Source organism: Danio rerio, chromosome 8 (genome assembly GCF_052040795.2).
Source record: "Danio rerio strain M-AB ecotype USA chromosome 8, GRCz13ab, whole genome shotgun sequence".
In the NCBI taxonomy this organism is placed as follows: Eukaryota; Metazoa; Chordata; class Actinopteri; order Cypriniformes; family Danionidae; genus Danio; species Danio rerio.
This window is the reverse complement of record NC_141028.1, coordinates 10,436,315-10,459,840: the sequence shown is the minus strand read 5'-3', so window position 1 is coordinate 10,459,840 and position 23,526 is coordinate 10,436,315. Positions and strand designations below refer to the sequence as shown.

Sequence of the window (23,526 nt, the reverse complement as noted above, 5' to 3'; positions counted from 1 at the left end):
ATTTAGGAAGTATTGCGAATGTGTGTTATTTGTTTTTTCTCTGATTTTGGCAGCCTTTTTAACATTTTAAAAGTAAAATGAATTACATATGGTTGTACGCGTACTTTAGTAAAATAGAAAACATTTATAATAATCAAATATAATTCAAGTGGAAAGATAGATTGTATAATAATATAAATTAATAATTCATTCATTCATTTTCTTTTCGGTTTAGTCCCTTTATTAATCAGGGGTTGCCACAGCGGAATGAACCGCCAACTAATCCAGCATATGTTTTACACAGCAGATGCCCTTCCAGCCGTAATCCAACCCTGGGAATCACTCATACACTCTTGCAATCACACACATACACTACGCCCAATTTAGTTTATTCAGTTCACCTATACTGCATGTCTTTGGACTGTAGGGGAAACCGGAGCACCCGGAGGAAACCTATGCGAACATGGGGAGAATATGCAGACTCCACACAAAAATGCCAACTGACCCAGCCAGGGTTCAAACCAGCAACCTTCTTGCTGTGAGGCGATCGTGCTACCCACTCCACCACTGTGACATCCCAAATTAATAATATTAATAATAATGAAACAGCAATAAAGCTATTTTGTGGGGTAAAAACATTAATGGAGTTTGCTATAGTTTCTAATATATTCTTAATGTGGCCCTTACTGTGAGCTGATTGGTTGTTGTAAAGTAGGCATTTCCTTCAGTAAGATTGGGAAAAGGGTTTCGAAAGTGTTAATACAACCTCACAGACGCCTCCTCTACAACATTTCTGTTTGTTGTCAAACACAGATGGAGGGGCGTGGTTAAATGTTAGCTACGCCCAATATCTCAGACAGAGGTAATCTGACAGTTTAACTGAAAACAAACAGGACGTCCATTTTTAGTCTTCAATTAAACATTACAATGGCAAATAATTTTTTTCTGAATGAAATGAACAGTTCACCCATAAAACTAGTGATGTGAGCTAACGAAATCATAGAGTTAGTTTTGATTTAATTTGTGCTTTAAGGTGTTTATCAGCAGACGTGGTGTGGATAGACAGCAGCAGGGGCTTTCTTGTCAACCTGTGAATCCTGCTCGAGCATTCATATTGATTTTTGAATTGTTGCTTTTTTGCACATTAGCGCGGCTGGCACGTTTGCTGGCACAGGCAGAATGAAGCGCGGGCACTCAACGTGATGAGGTCTGCAGGCAGCTTATCAGCTCCGGCAGAGCGTACAAACACTGGAGAATCTACTTGGCTGGGAAACTGCAATTGACAAAAACCTCAAAAATCATCCAGGGGGTCGTATTGAGGATGGAACAACGGTTTGCGGGGCTTCGGCTGGCATAGACAGGGGCTCAGTGATGCTCTTGTGTTTTGTCAAGTGGAGACAGAAACGTTCATGTATGTTTCATGCTAAATTAAAGGGAGAGTTCATACAACACTGAAACAATGATGTCTGCAAAACTGTTGCAAACAATTTAATTGTGTTGAATTTAAACAAACAAATTAAACTGTATAAAATTCAACTTAATTTGTTTGTTTAATTGCAGCTCAAATAAATTGTTTACAGCCACTTAATGTAAAAAAAATTGTGTAAATCCAAGGAATCATCTCTTAATAATTTTTTTCAGTGAAAGATAAAAAATTGCTCATTAATTACTTATATTATTCATTCATTTTCCTTCGGCTTAGACACTTTACTCATTAGGGGTCGCCACAGTGGAATGAACCACCAACTATTCAAGCATATGTTTTACACAGCTTATGCCCTTTCAGCTGCATCCCAGTACTGGGAAACACCCATACACTCTCACATTCACACACATACACTATGGCCAATTTAGTTTATTCAATTAACCTATAGAGCATTTCTTTAGACTGTGGGTGAACCCCGAAGCACTCGGAGAAAACACACAACAACATGGGAAGAACATGCAAACTCCACCCAGAAATGCCTACTAGTCCAGCCAGGACTCGAATCAGTGACCTTCTTGCTGTGAGGTGACACCTTTTTGGTAACACTTTATAATAACTACACATTATAAACCATTCATTGAGCATTAGCAAATAGTGAATTCATTATCTGCTAAGCATTAACTCTGCATTAATAAGCGTTAGTAAGCAGTTTATAACTGTACAAATGCTCTATTTTTGATTTAAAACCACATTTATAATGTGCTTAATAATTGTATTTTCATACTTTGTTGATGATTTATTTTCACTATTAAATTAAATATTGCATTATTTACAAACTAGTTATTTAAGCATGGTTGGTTGTTTTTTAAGATCATTCAGAATGATGGTAAATAAATGCTATTAAAATTAACATTTATAATTCTTATTATTCAGGCATATTTATAGTTAATTAGTGATTAATACATGCCTTATTAACTCAACTTCATCCAGTTTTGTGACCTAATCTAAAGTATTTCAGCTTTATAAATCCCTTATAAATGACAATTAAAGGCTCAGTTATATTATAAACAGGAAAAAGGAAAATAAAAGATATTATTTATTCCTATTCATTTGAAGATACACAAATGAAACTGTACTTCGAATGAAAAATAAATCTGTGCAACCTTATCTAAAATAAAATTACTGTGCAGTTTAAACATTGCATCTTATTATATTGTTAAATTATTATATAGTTGTTGTTTTATCCAGTTGTATTATGTATTTTGACACTCCTGTTATTTGGCAATGTTTAAACTTTACAGTAATTTTACATTTTAGACAAGATTGCAAAGATTATTATTTAATTGATACTCAGCCTTTAATTGTTATTTATAAGGGATTTATAAAGCATAAAGTGTCCTCACTCTAGATTAGCTCACTAAACTGGAGGAAGTTGAGTTATTAAAGTGTTTATTAACATAAATAGTAACCATTACTATATGCCTGAATAATAAGATATATAAACGTTAATTTCAATAGTTTATTAATCATTTACTAACTCATTCTGAATGAGCTTAAAAACCACCAACTACTCTTAAATACAACTGGTTTGAAATAATGTGATACTTAATTTAGTAATGAAAAATAAATTATTAACAAAGTAAGAAAGTACAATTATTAAGCACATTATAAATGTGGTTGTAAGTCAAGAATCCAGCATTTGTAGCTGCAGTTATAAACTGCTTTCTAACGTTTATTAATGCAGAGTTAATGCTTAACAGATAACGAATTCCCTAGATGCTAATGCTTAATAAATGATTCATAGTGTTAATATAAAGTGTAACCGATTTTTTTTTCTGTTGAACACAAAAGAAAATATTTTGAAGAATGTTAGAAACCTGTAACCACAGACTTCCATAGTAGGAAAAACAAACAAAATGGAAGTTAATGGTTATAGGTTTCCAAGATTTTTAATAGCTTATTATGTGTTCAACAGACAAAAATAAACTGTTTATTTGATCAGTAAATAATACTAAATAGTTATTAATACCAAACATTAGTAAAAGTCCTCAAACTATCAGCAACTTGAATTTAATTATAAAACACCACTTAAGAATACACATCACACTTCCTTCAAGCTTTCATTAAACACACACTCACCTGTACTGAGATCAGAACGAAGGTAATCATAAGCTGTGACGTCGGGCTGATGAATTTGGGCGGTGTGACAGACTTCTTGCCCTGTTCAAAGATGCGGTAGATCCGATTGGTTTTGGTGAGCATGGCGGAGTACGTAATGCTCATGCCCAAACCCAACAGCAGCCTGCGGAAAGCACACACGACAGTCCCGGGCTCTGCGATCATGAGGAAGGTGATGAGGTAAATTAAGAAGATGCCAGTCAGGAGCACGTAGCTGAGCTCTCGGCCTGCGGCCCTCACGATAGGGGTGTCGTTAAAGCGGATGAAGGTGATGATGATGAAGAGCGTGGCCAGGATGCCGAGGATTGCCAGGAACAGCGGGATGACGGCCCAGGGCGAGTGCCACTCCAGCTTGATGATGGGAGTGGGTCGGCAGGCCGTGCGGTTGAGCGTGGGACGCATGTCGAAAGGGCACATCTCACAGTTGAACTCGTCTGCTTGGAACTGATAGCCGTCGCAGAGCTCGCAGTGCCAGCAGCATGGGACGCCCTTCACCATCTTCTTCCTCTCGCCGGAGCGGCACGGAAAACTGCACACTGAGTCCGGGATTTGACGGGAGCCGCCTGTCCACTGCATCTCTTCAACCTGATGAAATATGATAATAAAAATTGGTAAATTCATATAATTTAGTTCATTGTTGAAGTTGATGTCTGGAATAGGTGTGAACATTCAAAAAAAAAAAAAAAAAAAAAAAAAATATATATATATATATATATATATATATATATATATATATATATATATATATATATATATATATATATATATGTATGCATGTATGTATGTAATTATTATTAGCCCTCTTGTGAATTTAAAATTTCCCAAGTGATATTTAACGGTGCAAGGAATTTTTCCACAGTATTTCCTATAATATTTTTTTCTCCTGGAGAAAATGTTGTTGGTTTATTTCAGCTAGAATAAAAGCAGCTTTTAATTTTTATCAAAACATTTCAATGTCAATATTATTAGCCCCCTTTAAGCAATATATTTTTCAATCAATCACCCGAACTCGCTTAATTAACCTACACTACCTGACAAAAGTCCCATCTCTCATCTGTATTCATGTTTAATGCCTCCTCCTTCATCTTACCCCAAACATGCTTAAAAATCTTCATGTCTGGTGACCGGGCTTGCCAATCCTGTAGCTCCTTGAGCTTCTTTGCATTCAGGAACTTTGATGTGGAGGCTGAAGTATGAGTAGGAGCGCTATCCTACTGAAGAATTTACCTTCTCCTGTGGTTTATAATGTAATGGGAAGCACAAATGTTTTGATACCTCAGGTTGTTGTTGTTGCCATCCACTCTGCAGATCTTTGCATGCCCCTACACTGAATGTAACTCCAAACCATAATTTTTTTTGTTACCAAACTTGACTGATTTCTGTGAGAATCTTGGGTCTATGCGGGTTTTCTGAAGTGTTTGTGAAGATTGGGATGCAATTCAACAGATGGTTCATCAAAAAATCTACCTTCTGCCACTTTTCCAAATTATCAACTAGAAGTCAAGTTAATATTTGTTGCTCTTACAACTCGGATCGATGACAAGATTTTTGTCAGGTAGTGTAGTTAAGCCTTTAAATTGCACTTTAAGCTGAAGTCATCATGGTAAAGACAAAATAAAGGGGTTACTAGAAATTAGCTGATAAAAATATGTTTGGAAATGTGTTGTATTTCCATTAAACAGAAATATACAGGGGGGCTTATAATTCCAAGGTCATGATCGATGGTCAGGCAGATAGAGGTCGATCACTGGATGAAACGGGCACATACAGGTATTACAAAAATACAGGATCTAAAACAGACTAACAGTCAGGCGGTGATAACACTGAAAACAAGGTTAATGGTTAAAAACATATCTAGACACGGCCAAGACCAGAAAACGTTTCAGGGTGTTAAAATAACAAGACTTTATAATGTGTGTGTGCAAGTGTGGTGTATAAATTATCTGTGTAATGAGATCTTAATCAGCTTCCAGCTGTGAATGTGTAATTATCTGAGAACGGGAACAGGTGTGTGTGAGTTGCATGACAGGAAATGTAGTTCGTAAAATGACAGAATTGTAGTCCAGGTGAAGGTGCGTTTTTACCAGTAATCTGCAAGCCTGGACTGCTGGTGATCATGACAAATATCATGTACTATCATCATGGCAATCATAGAAAATATTTATCACAAATTAGTTATTAAAACTGTTATGTTTTAAAATATGTTCACTCAGTTATAACTTATGAATTTTATTTAAATTAAATAAATTGTTTTTAATTAGTTACTTTCACAGGAGGGCAAATAATATTGCCTTCAGCTGTAATCAATTATTATTATCCATTTCAAACTTTTAGTGACCTTGAAATGCAGTGCTGAATCTAAAATATTGATTAATTTTACTTTAAAACCGTTAGCATGCAAAAAGAACAAACTCTAATGTGAAACATTTAAGCAAAATAATTGTAAAAAAAAAAAAAAGTTTATATATCTGATGTATAACTCCATCATATTCTCGGATGCTTTGGCTGTCAGTATAATTAATTTGCATGCTAATATACAGCTGAAGTTGACTTGCATTGAGCCTCAGGTTATTGGTCCACTGGCCGATGACTCTGTATCCTGGACTGCTGGTGTTGGTCATCTGGTACTGAAAGATATCATAGCGTCCGGGAGCATCACCATTTTCATTGAACAAAACGGCAGTGCCAGCGCTACCTGATAATCAGAATAGACATTGTTATGATGACATCACAGCAAAAAACAATAACATACAAGTCATTTCCTTCTTAATGCTTTCACAAAGGGAAAAGACATAAGAGCTCATCACAACTTACAATTAGATAGTTCAACTCTATTGATATTTATATAGCACCATGGTCCTGCCACAGATTTGCTTCACTTTTTGTCCACATGTAGCAAACAAAGCTCAACTTAACTTGATTTTATTCCCTACTATGGATGCAAATAGCAATCGGTTTCCAACATTCTTTAAAATATCTTTTTTTTTTTTGGGCCCTATATATTATAAAGCGGCGTCAGGTTGTTGCAGCGCCGATCCCCTCTTCTTCCTGTCAGTTCTTCTTCTCCTCTGAGACTCTAAACATCTTCACTTCCGCTCTCCAGCCATCTGTCTTACAGACGCTCCACTCATGCATACTTTACCCTGCTGCATATTACATGCAGTGATACCCACTTTAACTCCATCATTAGATTTTAACAGTAAACTCTGAATGCACCACAAACAGATATTCAGCTGCATCCAAGCGACTGAAAGTGCATCTCCGTCAACCTGAAAATGTGTATTCAGTTCAAGTTATTAGATCCGTTCCTCAAACTCAGCAAAAAAAAAACACACATGCCTGAACCACTGATAACCTTGCTTCTGTTGAAGCGGATGGATGAGGATTTGTCTTTTCCCTGTTTGTTCTGTCTTGTGCAGAAAGAAAGACAGCTTCATTTGAAATTCTCGGGTGGGGAAAAGAGGACTTATTTTCCATGCGATTTTCTCCGTCACAATAATGCATGTTGCTTGTTCAGCCAATTCCCTGCAGGCGAGCTCGCGACCAAATGTTTGCAAGATGACAGTCACTCTTGAGGAAGTCATTTAATGGGAATTCCTTCATGGGCAGCACCAGAGCAAAGTTGGATTTGCTTGCCAGAGCTTTGCTATTTTTTGGAAATTGTTTGTCAGGCAATACTGAACTATCAGTGCCACAGTGAGGAACTAAGCACATGCTGGATTTAAGTGCATGAAAATACATTTGCAGACACATTTAAAGAGGGTATAAGAAAAATGTTCATGTATTAATCATGTTTATTATTGCAAAACTGTTAAGAACTTGTAACACTTTTAAAACAGGTTCTTTACACTGTAAAAAACAATTACTATTTTTTTTTGTGTCTTGTTTCTAGTCCTAATACATTACATTTCTTAACTCAAGGAGCATTTTCTAGACAAGCAAACAAAATAGTCATGTTTTATGAAATAATATGCCAACATTGTGTAAGTTTTTCCTAAAAACAAGCTAAATAATCTGTCAATGGGGTAAGCAAAGTCATCTTGTTTTTCTTTTTGACACGAGATTAATTTGCTAACTCATTTAATTTTGACATGTTATTTCAAAATTAAAACAAGGCAAAGTGTTTTGCATGTCTAGAAAATGTTTCTTGATTTTAGGAATTTTTAGATATTTGGACTAAAAACCTTACAAAAAAGAAATAAAATCTTTTTTTGCAGTTTATAATTGATTTTTATGTTAAAAACTGAAAATAAAAAGTATATGAAGCTTTATCTGTAGCTCATGTATGTACAGTTGAAGTCAGAATTATTAGCCCCCCTGAATTATAAGCGCCCCTGTTTATTTTTTCCCCAATTTCTGTTTAACGGAGGGAAGATATTTTTAGCACATTTCTAAGCATAATAGTTTTAAAAACTTATTTCTAATAACTGATTTCTTTTATCTTTGCCACGATGACAGTAAATAATATTTTACTAGATATTTTTCAAGACACTTCTATACAGCTTACAGTGACATTTAAAGGCTTCACTAAGTTAATAAGGTGGACTAGGCAGGTTAGGAATTAGGCAAGTTATTGTATAACGATGGTTTGTTCTGAAGAATATGGAAAAAAAATAGCTTAAAGGGGCTAATAACTTTGTCCCAAAAATGAGTTATAAAAAATTTAAAACTGCTGTTATTCAAGCTGAAATAAAACAATTAACACTTTCTCCAGAAGAAAAAATATTATCAGACATACTGTGAAAATTTCCTTGCTCTGTTAAATATCATTTGGGAAATATTTGAAAGAGAAAAAAAAAAAATCAAAAGGGGGCTAATAATTATGACTTCAACTGTATAATGCATAACTTGCATTAATACAATATAGTTACATAAACAGTCATAAAAGACTTTATTTAGAATCTAATGGTGCACTAAACTCATGAAAAGTGAAATGAAGACCATTTATAATATTACAAAAATATTAAGTTTACTATTTATTTTAGATTTTGCTTTCCCAAATTGCTGATCCTAAACTTACTGTTTGTTTATTAAAGACAAAAATGTTAGGAACATGTATAAACATTTTAGCCACAGAAATAATTTCCGTTTTATATAAATAAAATAGAAAACTATTATTTAACATTGTAATTTTACTGAACCGGGTCACACTAGAACAGTGAGGAACTTAGCACATGTGTTGAATGTGTTGAAAAGACATTTGCAACACATTTAAAGAGGGTATAAGAAACTTCTTTTATGTATTAATCCTACTTATTATTGCAAAAATGTTAGGAACTTGTAACACTTTAAAAAATCTTCTTTACACAGCAAAACTTTATTATTTTTCTTTTTTGTCTTGTTTATAGTCCTAATATATAACATTTCTTAAATCAAGAAGCCTTTTCTAGACAAGCAAACAAAATTGTCATGTTTTATGAAATAATATGCCAACATTGTGTGAGTTATTCCTTAAAACAAGCTAAATAATCTGTCAATGGGGTCAAAAGTCATCTTGTTTTGCTTTCTGACACAACATTATTTTGCTAACTCATTTAATTTTGACATGTTATTTCTTAAAACAAGGCAAAGTGTTTTGCGTGTCTAGAAAATGTTTCTTGATTTAGGAATTTTTAGATTTTGGACTAAAAACAAGACAAAAAAATCTATGTAAGAAAAGTTGTAAAACATTTTTTAAAAAATACAAAAAATATATTTTTGTATATATTTTTCTGATTTAAATGGTGCATTAAACTAATCAAATGTAAAATGAGGACGATTTATAATATTACAAAAACATTTTAGTTTTTAAAATTTATTTTAGATTATGTATTTCTAAATTGCTGACCTTTTAAACTTACTGTTTGTTCAATAAAGTCAAAAGTATTATGAACAGGTTGATATTTTAATCACAGAAACAATTTGCATTTGTATTTAAAAATTGCTGACCTTTTAAACTTACTGTTTGTTCATTGAACACAAAAGGGACATTTGTTAACCTTTTGATCATGTAAATAAGTTCTATTAAAAATATAATAAATAAATAAATAAATCCATTATTTAAAATTTGAATGAATTAAAATTTTACTGAACCATGCCACACCGATACAGTGAAGACTTAAGCACGTGCTGGATTTAAATGCATGACAAGACATTTGCAACACATTTACAGCAGCTATCTGCAAGAATGTTCATGTACTAATCGTTTTGATCATAGCCAAATTGTGGGGAATTATGTAAAAGACTGTGAAAAGTTTTTGCTTTTAATAAATAAAAACAGTATGACGCTCCTTAGAGCCTCTCTTCTGTTCCACGAGAGAAAGAAAAATGCAAGAAAAAAAGATCCTAATGTTTGTTCACCAAAAACAAAGTATTATATACATTTGTTCACATTTTGAAACAATTTCCCATTTAAAATAAAATAAAACAAAACAGAAAGCCATTATTTAAAATTTTAATAATACTTTACAGTATTTTTACTATAGTTTTGGTCAAAAATTTAAATATTTAGTAACAATTATTTAGTAATTTTAGTGAATTTACTCTTATAGATCAAAAGGATGCTTCTACTAAATACTGAGCAAAGCGTCTGCATAATTAGGACCATGTGATGTTTAAGTTTTTCTATTTTAATAAATGAGCAAAAATGTCAACAATTCTGTGTTTTCCTGTCAATATGGGGTGCTGTCTGTACATTAATGAGGACAAATGACTGACAAAGACTTTAACTTACCCTAACCTTCTCCACAAGCAACTTAAGTCTTTTAGATTTGTCTCTACAGGACGCAGTGTACATGATAACAGAATTTTAATTTGTGGATGAATTATTCAATTATCCAAGGGCAGACGCGTGTCAATACGCATGACACTATTGTTCAATCCAAAAGAGCCATTGAGGCAAAAACTAAAGCTCTCTCTGGGGTTTATTTCGGACCTTTGAACATCTCTATGGCTTTCAGCCCAAATGCACTTCTTATGCCAGTCGTGTCTCATCTTCAGTGATTGTGATCTGGTGTGATGTTGACTCACCATTAAAGTTGACAGCGCGGATGTAGTTAAGCAGTGAACGTCCCTCCACCGGGTCCATCTTATCACACACACCCGTGGCTCCCGGACACAGCTCCTGGTGCATGTTGTGCAAAGCATGAGCCATGGCATACACCGCATCAATTACAAACTGAACCTTGCCCTCTTGCTCGTAATGAGAGTCACGACTGATCCGTTCTTCTCCTGTAAGATGCACAGAGAGAGAGAGAGAGAGAGAGAGAGAGAGAGAGAGAGAGGGGGAGATTAAATAAGATCTGTATCTGTATCAGCCTGTTATTAACACAGAGTGTCAGCCATTAGACAAAACTGGTCAGAAATTGTACATATATATACATACAGTGGGGGAAATAAGTATTAAACATGACACCATTTTTCTCAGAAAACATATTTCTAAAGGTGCTGTTGACTTGAAATGTTCACCAGATGTTGGTTACAACCAAATTACTCCATATATGCAATGAAAACAAATCTAATTTGCTTTCAAATGAATTTAAGTGTGATAAAATGAAATGACACAGGGAAAAAAGTATTGAACAGATGAAAATAAGAGAGGTGTAAAAGCCTGTGAAAGCTTTTCTCAGCAACCATCTGCCCTTCCTCATTGTAAATGAATATCAGCCGCTTCAGTCCAACATTTACATTTTCAGGATGATGAAGATGAAACCAGCCCAATGTCCAATGCTTTGGAAATATTTAATGTTGCCATTAAGTAAATACTTGCCAACAAAGCATTTAAACTAAGCACAGAGACACAATCAGTGGACAAAACTACTCAGAAATATTACATATCATCTGAATGCATATACATTATGTATTTTGTTTGATTATTTATTTAATTCTCTCTTATTTTTTATTTATTTTTATTTTTCATTAACTTTTTTTCAACATCATACCAGTCTTTGTGTTGTTTATGTTTGTATGTTTTTATGATCATTCATTCATTCATTCATTCATTCATTCATTCATTCATTCATTCATTCATTCATTCATTCATTCATTCATTCATTCATTTATTCATTCATTCTCCTTTGGCTTAGTCCCTTATATATTAGGGGTCACCACAGCAAAATGAACCACCAAGAATTCCGGCATAGGTTTTACGCAGCAGCTGCTGCACTTCCAGCCACAACCCAGTACTAGGAAACACCCATAAACTCTTGCATTCGCACACGCACCAATACGGTTACAGAAAAGTTTGCGCTGTTATAATTCACTTATGCTTTAATAAGTTTTGGTGCGATTATAATACTTTTATTAAAAAAAATAAAACGTTTTGAATGAGAAGCTGTAATGTAGCCGTGGCGGGATGAATTTTGGCGTGGCGCCCCGCCATGGAAGAATGAATTTAGCGGAAACCATGTATATATATATATATATATATATATATATATATATATATATATATATATATATATATATATATATATATATATATATATATGTAGTCAGAATTATTAGCCCCCCTTTGAATTTTTTTTTCCTTTTTTAAATATTTCCTAAATGATGTTTAATAGAGCAAGAAAATGTTTACAGTATGTTTGATAATATTTTTTCTTCTGGACAAAGTCTTATTTGTATTATTTCGGCTAGAATAAAAGTAGTTTGTTTTTGTTTAAAATAAAATTTTAAGGTCAAAATTATTGGCCCCTTTAAGCAATTTTTTTTTCTGATAGTTTAACCTAGTTAAGCCTTTAAATGTCACTTTAAGCGGTATAGAAGTGTCTTGAAAAATATCTAGTAAAATATTATTTACTGTCATCATGGAAAAAAACAAATAAATCAGTTATTAGAGATGAGTTATTAAAACTATTATGTTTAGAAATGTTTTTAAGCAATCCGCTCTCCGTTAAACAGAAATTGGGGGAAAAAATAAACAGGGGGTTATGTAATATTCTGACTGAAATTGAACATATATTTATTTATTATGATTATTGCTTAAACACATAGTAAAACAAAAATAATAATATTAGGCCTATGTGTAGGTCTACTGTTGGTTAAAATTTAAAATGTTGAATAGACTTGGAATGGTGGACTTCAATAGACTTTAAATTTGTCCTTTCCCTAATGCACAGTAAAGTGATTATATCAGAATACAACTATTCATAATTCTGAAGTTTCTCAATTCTGAATAATTATTTTTGAGATATTTGCTTGTAATCTGTCATTGCCAACACTATTAGACCATTTTTCCACTAGCAAAACGAGGCATTCGTCATCATCAGACTCCTTCTTGCATTATATTCAACTATATATAGGCTAGAGTAGTTATACTGACACTCTTAAACATTTAAACATGTTCAGTCATTGTTTGCTTTGAAAGAAAAAACATATTTAAAGCTTGTCGTAGTCATAACTCTAAAATGCGATGATCATTTAAATCAGGGGTCACCAATCTCGGTCTTGGAGGGCCGGTGTCCCTGCAGGACTCAGCTCCAACTTGCCTCAACACACCAGCCTGATTGTTTCAAGTATTCCTAGAAAGACATTGATTTGCTTGTTCAGGTGTGTTTGATTAGGGTTGGAGTTATAGTCTGCAGGACACCGGCCCTCCAGGAACAAGTTTGGTGATCCCTGATTTAAATGATATTCTCGCTTTCAGCTTTACTTTTACTGCCGAGTGCGCTCATGTCATGACTGCCATCACTTTGACAAAAACATACCCTACATGCAAATCCTACTTCCCATGCGGTTCCCAAACGATCACTCTGTGCAATAAACTGAACGTTATTTACAACTTTATTACCTGTTATCCACAGCCTATGCAGGTTCTGTTCACTAAAGTAGACATTATTCCTCTCTCTGGTAAACGCACAGCTCACAGTCAGGTCACCTGTGATTTTGTGGTCAAATATGTCATTACATGGAGAGTTTTACCTTATAAGTATATTATGTGGCTCTTTTAATAACATGTGGAGGTGTCCGTGTTGCTGACAAATGTATATAAAACAATGTGAATACTTTTGTGACCGCCTTCATGCTTCCCTCCTGAACTTAAAAATCAAATTGGTGGAATCGTAGAGATGCTGGACTAAGATCATGTGGGGGGGTTGAATCGAGATCACAATCTTTTTCCCATTAATTGTGCAGCCCTGGTTTATATAATTTCCAATTTGCTTTGGAAATACTTAACAAGGCTTGCCAACAAAGCATTTAAATTGAAAAATAAATTGAGAGAGAGAGTGGGGGAGAGAAAAAGAGAGAGGGGGCTTTATTCTTTATATGGGTTCTAAAATTACTGTTAAAAAGGTTTGCTTTCCCCCCAAAACTGAAAATTCTTTTATTATTTACTCTGAAGACCTTCGTCATTTCTCTTCAGAACACAACTTAAGATATGTTTGATTAAACCTGAGAGCAAGGGTCATAAAACATTCAAAGCCCAGAGAGGAAATTAAAAGCACTAATTTAGTTTTTTTTTTGTGCGCACAAAAGTATTCCCGTAGCTTCAGAAAATGACTGTTCACCCTTCACCTTTGAAAGAATTACTTTCTTCTTGTACTGAAAATATAAGACAAACTAAAGCTTCATCAAGAGGTAACTGTGCAGAGAATTTTAGTTACTGCTTTTGATTGTTCAGCAAGAAGGTTGCTGTTTTAAGCCAGTGGGCATTTCTGTGTGGAGTTTGCATGTTCTCTCTCTCTCTCGCATGTTTCTTTTGTGTGCTCCAGTTTCTTCCACAGTCCAAACACATGAGCTATAGGTTAATTCATTCATGCATTCATTTTCTTTTCAGCTTAGTCCCTTTTTTAATCCTGGGTTGCCACAGCGGAATGAACCGCCAACTTATCCAGCACATGTTTTATGCAGCGGATGCCCTTCAAGCTGCAACCCATCTCTGGGAAACATCCATTCACACTCATACACTATGGACAATTTAGCCTACCCAATTCACCTGTACCACATGTCTTTGGACTGTGAGGGAAACCGGATGACTCGGAGGACACCCACGGTAATGCAGGGAGAACATGCAAACTCCACCAAAAACAACAACTGACCCAGCCGAGGTTTGAACCAGCGACCTTTTTGCTGTAAGGCGACAGCACTACTTACTGCAACACTGCATCGCACAATAGGTGAATTCATTCATTCGTTCATTTTCTTGTCAGCTTAGTCCCTTTATTAATCCGGGGTCGCCACAGCAGAATGAACCGCCAACTTATCCAGCAAGTTTTTACGCAGCGGATGCCCTTCCAGCAGCAACCTATCTCTGGGAAACATCCACACACACATTCACACACACACTCATACACTACGGACAATTTAGCCTACCCAATTCACCTGTACCGCATGTCTTTGGACTGTGGGGGAAACCGGAGCACCAGGAGAAAACCCACGCGAACGCAGGGTGAACGTGCAAATTTCCGATTTGTGAATTGAATAAACTAAATTGAATGTATAATATGTGTGTAAGGCGACGCAGTGGAGTAGTAGGTAGTGCTGTCGCCTCACAGCAAGAAGGTCGCTGGTTCAAGCCTTGGCTGGGTCAGTTGGCATTTCTGTGTGGAGTTTGCATGTTCTCCCTATGTTCAAGTGGGTTTCCTCCGGGTGCACTGGTTTCCCCTACAGTCCAAAGACATGTGGTACAGGTGAATTGGGTAGGCTAAATTAGCTGTAGTGTATGTGTGTGTGAATGAGTGTGTATGCGTTTCCCAGTGATGGGTTGCAGCTGGAAGGGCATCCACTGCGTAAAACATATGCTACATAAGTTGACGATTCATTCCGTTGTGGTGACCCCAGATAAAAAGGGACCAAGCTGAAAAGAATGAATGTTTTTTAGAACAGTTCTCACATTCGGTGGACACCCACTCCTGGGAAACATCCATACACACTCATTCACAAACATACTCTACTGCCAATTTAATTCACCTATTGCACATGTTTTTGGACTTGTGGGGGAAACTGGAGCACCCATGCTAAGATGGGGAGAACATGAAATGATAACTGACCCAGCTGGAGCTCGAACCAGCGACCTTCTTGCTGTGAGGCGATTGTGCTACCTACTGCACCCCCATGCTGCCTCCATTATAAAAAACCATCAGCTGTTAAAAGTTCTCTAACTGTCAAAGCATTTGAAAATGTTGAGTGCTCAGAACTGAGGCTGCGTCTGAAATCACAACACAAGTAGGTACTACATTTGAGTATGAATTTACTGCACGACTGCTAGAAAAGTATGTTGTATATAGTATAAATGTGAGTAGTATGTATGGAATTTTGATGATCTACATCCACCATTTGTCATTATCACGTGACCTCAATGAGTCAGTTACGTTGCTTCACTCCCATTCATGAATTCTCTCACATCACACTTTGGGATAGCGTAGCGTCCATTAAATGCGCACTCCAAAATCTCCCCAGAATTCTGGGTACTTCTTGCCTACTGTTTTTTCAAACACTACGAATTTGAACATACTATTTAGCTCTTTACTATTTACTATTCATACTATTTATTTTTTAATGTACAATATAGCAGGGAAGTATGCAGTTTTTGGACTATGCAGGCAACATATTAAAACTGCAGCGATTCCATTGACAACAACTGAACACTGGCCCAAATGCAACCAAATGCCACCTTTAGTTGTGTGTTTATCTGAAAATGACTGCACACCTTAGAATGTTCATCAGCCAATCAGAATCAAGCATTCAACAGCCCTGTAGTGTTTTATTACCCTATTAATTACCTTATTTTTCTCACATACGAGTGGGCACAGCCAATGCAACCTTATTAGCTCAAGATTTCTGGTCTCATTCACTTGTAAATAAAACAGATTGTTGTGTTGCTTGATGCCACAAAATGTATTTTTTTATTATATTATTACATTATTTACATTTTTATGTATAGCCATAAACTCAAGTAGTATTTTGTAGAACAAGTAGTTTAACTGTTTACTACTGTTTGCTATTCCTAGTAATTTTTCTCTCAAAGAAAAATTAATTAGAAATCTAAAAACTATCACTGAAAAAAGCTTTTTTTTTTTTTTTTTAATTATTTGTTTTAGTATACTCTAGCCAAAACTTCTGGAGCAGTTTTCTGACTGTCCATTGGCCCTGTCAAATAAATAATGAAATAAATATCTAAACACGGTGAGATGTGCGAGCGATAAAAAGAGCTGAAGGGTAAGTAAAACAGAAGACACATTTTTTAAGACTTTTTAAGGTCACCTGTCATTGCTCCACACATCAGTTCACTTGCAAACGGCTATCAGCAGCTCTCACCTGTGCATTTCTTCTTTTCTGGGTCGATCTTGATGCCTGGACGTGTCAATTTGCACCTGAAATCGTCCTCCCAGAATTCAGCAAACCAGATATTCCTGCGGTTGTTCTCCAGAGATCGAGTGGTGAAGTACTGGTCAAACCCTGATTGTAAAGAAGAAAAATGACCAATTATAAGTCACTGCATGTTATAAATGCAGTGTAAAAAGCAATTAAATGACTTTGCTGAGACAAAAGTCCTGTCACTTAACAGAAATAATGCACAGTAAAGAATATAAAGTCATTCTGCATTAGAGAAAGATTTAATATTGTGCATGACTCCCATGAGCCTGGAGGACTGCATCCATACATCTCTGCAATGACTCAAATAACTTATTAATAAAGTCATCTGGAATGGCAAAGAAAGCGTTCCTGCAGGACTCCCAGAGTTCATCAAGATTCTTTGGAATTATCTTCCAATGCCTCCTCCTTCATCATACCCGAGACATGCTAAATAATGTTCATTTCTGGTAACTGGGCTGGCCAATCCTGGAGCACCTTGACCCTCTTTGCGTTCGAGAATTTTGATGTGGAGGCTGAAGTATGAGAAGGAGCGCTATCCTGCTGAAGAATTTGCCCACTCCTGTGGTTTGTATTGTAATGAGCAACACAGATGTCTTGATATCTCAGGCTGTTGATGTTGCCATCCACTCTGCAGATCTCTCGCATGCCCCCGTACTGAATGAAAAAATCTACCTTCTGCCACTTTTCCTAATGATCAACTAGAAGTTATTTTACATCTTGGATCGTCAACAAGGCTTTTGTCAGATAGTGTAATTACGAAGTAAACAAACTATGTAAATAATTATAAAAGTTAAGTTAAGGTAATGGATTTACTGACTTTTTAAGTAAAATCAACTTGTTGCTTGTAAAGCAACGGGTTTTCTCCCTTTTTTCGAAGTAAAGCAACTAACTTTTTACAGTGTGTTATTCCAGTAAACATGTTAAATCTTTTGTGCATTCTGATGGACATTTTTTACTTTTTCGTTTTATTTTGTTGTGATCATTTTGGCTGTTTATGCGAAAAGCATAACACTTGGCAAGGTATGTACATCAAAAATAGGTGACATTTTTAAATCTATTTCCTGTCATAAAACTATTTTACATTAGGTAAAAATAATAGTTAACACTCATGAACTTCAAGACAAAAATGTTGCCATTGAAATGTCGTAAATTGTTCAACATTCTTGCTAACATTTTGCTTAAAAGACTTCAAAGTTTTTCCTTGTTTTACATAAAATTTATAATACAGTATTTAGCCAATTTTATTTATTTATTTTTTTACTTTTGCTTGGTGGAAATAAACATATAAATAAACTCTTTTTTTCCTGCACTTATTGTGTTTTCGGCATATGGCTACTGCAGGCCAAATGATTTAAAATTATATAATTACAATATACTTACAGTTGAAGTCAGAAATATTAGCCCTCCTGAATTATTAGCCCCCTTAAATATTTTTCCTTAATTTTTTTTTACAGAAAGATTATTTTTTTTGGCATAACTTTTAACATAATATTGCTTAAGAGCCACAGCCATATCCCCCCTGCAGCCCGAGACTGATAACTCAATGAAGCTAAGCAGGTCTGAGCCTGGTCACTACCTGGATAGGAGACCAAATGTGAAAACTAGGTTGCTGTTGGAAGGGGTGTTAGTGAGGCCAGCAGGGGGCGCTCATATGTCAGGGGGCGCAGGGGTATGTCCTGTGGATCCAAGTGGATGCTGCACACTGGTGGTGGTGTGGAGAGAACCCCTCATGATTGTGAAGAGCTTTGGGTGTATGGCCATAATCAATGAATGCGCTATATAAACACACATTACATCACATTAAGAGGGCTACTAACATTGACCTTAAAATGTTTCTTTTAAAAATGCAAAACCGCTTTTATTCCGGCTAAAATAAAACATTTAAGATTTTCTCCTGAAGAAAAAATATTGAAAGAAAATACTGTGAAAAAATCCCTCCTCTGTTAAACATCTTTTGAGAAATATTTAAGGAATTTAAAAAATTCACAGGAGGGCGAATCATTGTGACTGTATAGACGTTGGTATGGATGGCATGTTTTTGTATATAAATATAAATGTATGAGTAACCACAAAAATGAAAATTGTGAATTCATTTTCATACTTTACTGGCAACATTATCAAAACCTAACATACTTTTCTTAGTGACAGTACAACTATACTTCAATACTGTGACATTCCTGAGTGAGTTATCGAGCAAAACAGAAACATAAGACAGGACTTGATTTGATCTGTGCTGACTAGATGGTGAAAACTGCGAGTTGAATGTTGGAAGGAGAAGGAGATCTAAATGCAAATGGATCAACTGCATCACATACATCACACACACGTCAACTAAGCATATGGAAGAGCAAGTTATTGTGTTTTGATTTAAGATTCCACATTTTCTAATACAAAAAATACATAATGCATAGCAGAATCATTCATGTTTAAATCAATAACACACATTTATTTCATGCTGACTCAGAGGATGCACATTATATTTCAAATACCATCAATAGATGCTCTTTTGGGCAGGATGGTGACGGCGCCTTCAGCCACGTCCTCCTGGTCCAGAATCGGGGAGCTCTTGGCACCCCAGCTGTCTGATCCCACAAACTTAAAATGACCGGTTAGATTGGACCTCCTCGCGGCCTCCAGGACCTGCCTGGACAAAAAAATAAATAAAAAATAGAATAACATAAAACAGAATTAGAGTTTTATGCTCAAGCAAATATACATTCCGTCATTTTCCTTCGGCTTATTCCCATATTTATCAGGGTCATCATGGCGGAATGAACAGCCAACTATTCCAGCATATGTTTTAAACAGCTGATGCCTTTCCGGCCGCAACCCAGTTCTGGGAAACACCCATACACTCTCACACACTCACTCATACACTACAGCCAATTTTTGTTTACATAATTCACCTATAGTGCATGTCTTTGGACTGTGGGGGAATTTGGAGCACCTGGAGGAAACTCACGCCAACACAGGAAGAACATGCTGACTTTTAAAGACATTTTAAGACCATTATGAATTAAATTTTAGACTCATAAAGGGCGTTTTTTTTTTAATGCCTAGATGGAAAAAATGCCCTATCAAAAACTATGATAATTTAATACATTTATTAATAGAATAATAATTTAGAAATCATTTATTTCTAATATATATAATATATTTATATATATTATATATATATAATATATTTATATATAATATATTTCTATATATATAAAATCATTTATATATATATACATACACACACACACACACACACACACACATATATATATATATATATATATATATATATATATATATATATATATATATATATATATATATATATATATATATATATATATATATATATATATATATATATATATATATACTAAAATATTGGGTAAAAACAAGCAAGTTCTACTTGTATTCATGCACTTTTTCCCCCAACATAAACTTTCTTTAAAATAAAAAAAGAACAATTATTTATAAAGTTTTAAAAACTATAATAAACTAAATCTATGCACAAAAATCAGCCAGGTCTATGTCCTTAGCAGTAAATGCATAGAGAGCTTTTAAACAAATGTTATTTTAAGGAAAATAATTAAACCATTATGGTAAATAGAGTTAAAAATGACCTTTTTAAATAAAAAGTTGAAAGTTTTATTGAGATGGATTGTTAGTCATTGTATGGGTGTTAATGGCCAGATTGGGTAGCTATATATGAACAAAGGACAATTAAGACCAGTCAGACATTTTAAGACTTTTTAAGATACCTGTATACATTATATGTATAGTTAACAGTCTATTTGGCTTTGCAGGCATAGCAATCTTGTTAGGCAAGTATTACATCTTTATTATCAAAACTATTTATAGGTGGGCATAGATTATTATAGATGAATCCCACTGTAATCTTGGAATTAATCTAGATTAATCTTGATCAAAATGGCTCATTTGAATTCTGCTGAAGGCATTCAGAATATGTGTGCTACCCAAATAATCACTCTAAAAGTAAGTCTTTGAGAACGGGTCTCTCAAGCCAGTTTTCGCTTTAGACCAGGGCCTCATCTCCGGTTTCCAAAATGCATCACAAACTGCTTGAGGAAACTCTGCTACTATGATAGCAGAGTTACTATTTAGCAGTTTCTCTGCTACTATGATAGCAGAGAAACTCTGCTACTATGATCACTTTCGCGAACGCTCGCGTTCAATCTGCCCAGTTGGTGGAATGAACTCCCTAACTGCATCAGAACAGCAGAGTCACTCGCTGTTTTCAAGAAGCGACTAAAAACTCAACTATTTAGTCTCCACTTCACTTCCTAATCTCCAATTGCCTCTCTGGATATCACACTAACTGTACTCAAAAAAAATAAAAATAAAAATTACTAATACTTTCCTTCTTAGACTTTACAGACCTGAAACTTGCCTATAGCACTTATTCATTGTTGCTCTTATAGTTGTGTAAAATGCTTCCTTGTCCTCATTTGTAAGTCGCTTTGGATAATAGCGTCTGCTAAATGACTAAATGTAAATGTAAATGATAATTGGTGATAAAAATAAATGATGTTTAATAAGATGTACTTGTGTTTACTAACTGTTTATTCAGTTAAACTTTGAACTGTAGGCCTACATAAGCTCGAAACAGCGATTATTAACCACCTTAATCCGACTAAAGACATAACTGAACTAAACAGAAATGAAATTAAGACATGTAGTATGCAGATATTAGTGGCATTATTAAAGCCGCAATTATATTATTGTCTATTAAGGCAAATAACTAGATTACTGATGTCCATGTAAGCGTAGTCAGTAGTGTCTTCGAAGTAAGTGAAATTCAGAGGGGCATCCTGCTGATTTGATTCAGAAGGGCACCTTTTGGTCAGACGGCTCAACAGTCAGGTATACAGTACATCTATTTTACTATTTTAGTATGCTAAAATATCAAGATGAAAGTCATCATAGCTTGCGCAGAATAGACCCAGCTCCCAACCCAACTTTGAAAATAGATTAATGGCGATATTTTTTTTTTATTGTGTGATAAGAGTCTTGCATTAACGCAGCACGTTAAATGGCGATAACGGCCCACTATGCTAAGTATTTAGCATTGTCACCTCACAGCAAGACGTTTCTGTTTGGAGTTTGCATGCTCTCCCTGCTCTCCCTGTGTTGGTGTGGGTTTCATATGAATGCTCCGGTTACAGTCGCCCACATGCACTATAGGTGATTTGGGTAAACAAAATTGGCCATAGTGTGTAAGTGCGCATGTGAATGTGTATGGCTGTTTCCCAGTACTGGGTTGCGGCTGGAAGGGCATCTGCTGTATAAAACATATTCTGGAATAGTTGGCGGTTCATTCCGCTGTGGCGACCCCTGATAAATAAGGGACTAAAGCCTGGTTTATACTTCTGCGTCAAGTGACCGGCGTCAACCCACTGCGCATGCAACGCGCGTGGCTGTGCATTTATACTTCTGCGCGCTGTCTCTGTTGGTCTGCATTAACACTTCCGAAAGGCTAGTTGGCAGTGAGGTGTTAATGCTCCTCTGTGTCGAGTTTCTTCGCTGCTGTTTTGCTTTTCCTGAACACTTCCTTGATGTACAAGTGGCTCAAACTCGCTCATTTTGAGGCAGGAACCAGCAGATGTGCAACAACTTTAACTATGAGGTAAACACAAAACAAAACTTTCCATCCGGAGCTCCTTCACGGGACTCTACACTTGTAAACAATCGCTACATCAGGCTTGCACCATTCACGCGGCTCTCGGTCCCGCACAGACTCGTCAGCCATACCAAGCCGACCAATCACAGAGCTTGCGCTACGCGTCGTTGCGACATGTAGTTACATTTTTTGAGAGGTGCACGTCAGTGACGCCGACGGCCACGGCGAAGGGCTATCCGTCAGCGCCGTAGCATACGCCGGCGTTTGATGCAGTAGTATAAATCAGCCTTAAGTCGTAGGAAAATTAATGAATGAATGATTTAAATGCAACTGAATTTGTCATTTTTGTAGGATGCAAAGATGCCGTCATCTAGAGTTTTTTAAGGATTGTTTACCAAGAATAAAGTAAAAGATACTGCCCCTTTAATCATTTTGTTTGGCCTGTTTTTTCTTTTTTGTCATTATATTTACCACTGACTTGCATAAGGATCACAGCTTCAGCTAAAAACCTTCTTTTAGTACACCTTAAATGCTATGAGGGTGAGCAAACGAACTGCAAAAATTTCATATTTGAGTGAACTATCCCATTAATACAACACATAAGTCTCTAAACGAGAGGCGCTTCATGAAATTCAAATATGTAATTGTTAGAGTGGCACTTAACCAAGTTATTATGAATTAAGCTATTCAGTTATGTATGTGCTTTCTGCGCTGAAAGCGTGGTTGACAATTTAGGCAGTGTAACCGACAGCCTGTGTTCACAGAAGTGCATTAATGAGGGGGAAACTTCATCTGTACTGATATTCTTCACCTCGTAGGCCTGTCAGAAAGCATCAGCGGTGAGGCATATGGATTAGAGACTGTGACACTCAAACACAGAAAGGCAAACCGTCCCTTGTGAGTGTTGACGGTGATAAAAAGTCTTGTTTGCTACTTCTGAATCCGTAAGGTCAAATGCGGAAAAGAGTAAAATGGCATTACGTGAGGAGGAATGAGGAGTCCTGGATAC

The 23,526-nt window shown here is 35.6% G+C and overlaps 1 protein-coding gene across 4 annotated transcripts in view; it reads right to left on the bottom strand.

Annotated features, from left to right (window-relative positions):
* grm6a (glutamate receptor, metabotropic 6a) overlaps positions 1-23,526 on the bottom strand; it is a 220,458-nt gene that overhangs the window by 117,487 nt on the left and 79,445 nt on the right. For 2 of the 4 annotated variants that reach the window (XR_015497238.1, XR_015497237.1), the window contains exons 5-9: positions 19,369-19,523; positions 16,820-16,960; positions 10,592-10,792; positions 6,139-6,278; positions 3,418-4,168 (exon numbers count right to left, since the gene is read on the bottom strand). Coding sequence is in view for 2 of the 4 variants with exons in the window: in XM_087263733.1 (XP_087119859.1) it covers positions 3,545-4,168; positions 6,139-6,278; positions 10,592-10,792; positions 16,820-16,960; positions 19,369-19,523 (1,261 nt within the window). In the remaining 2 variants the exon portion in view is untranslated. 4 annotated transcript variants of the gene reach the window in all.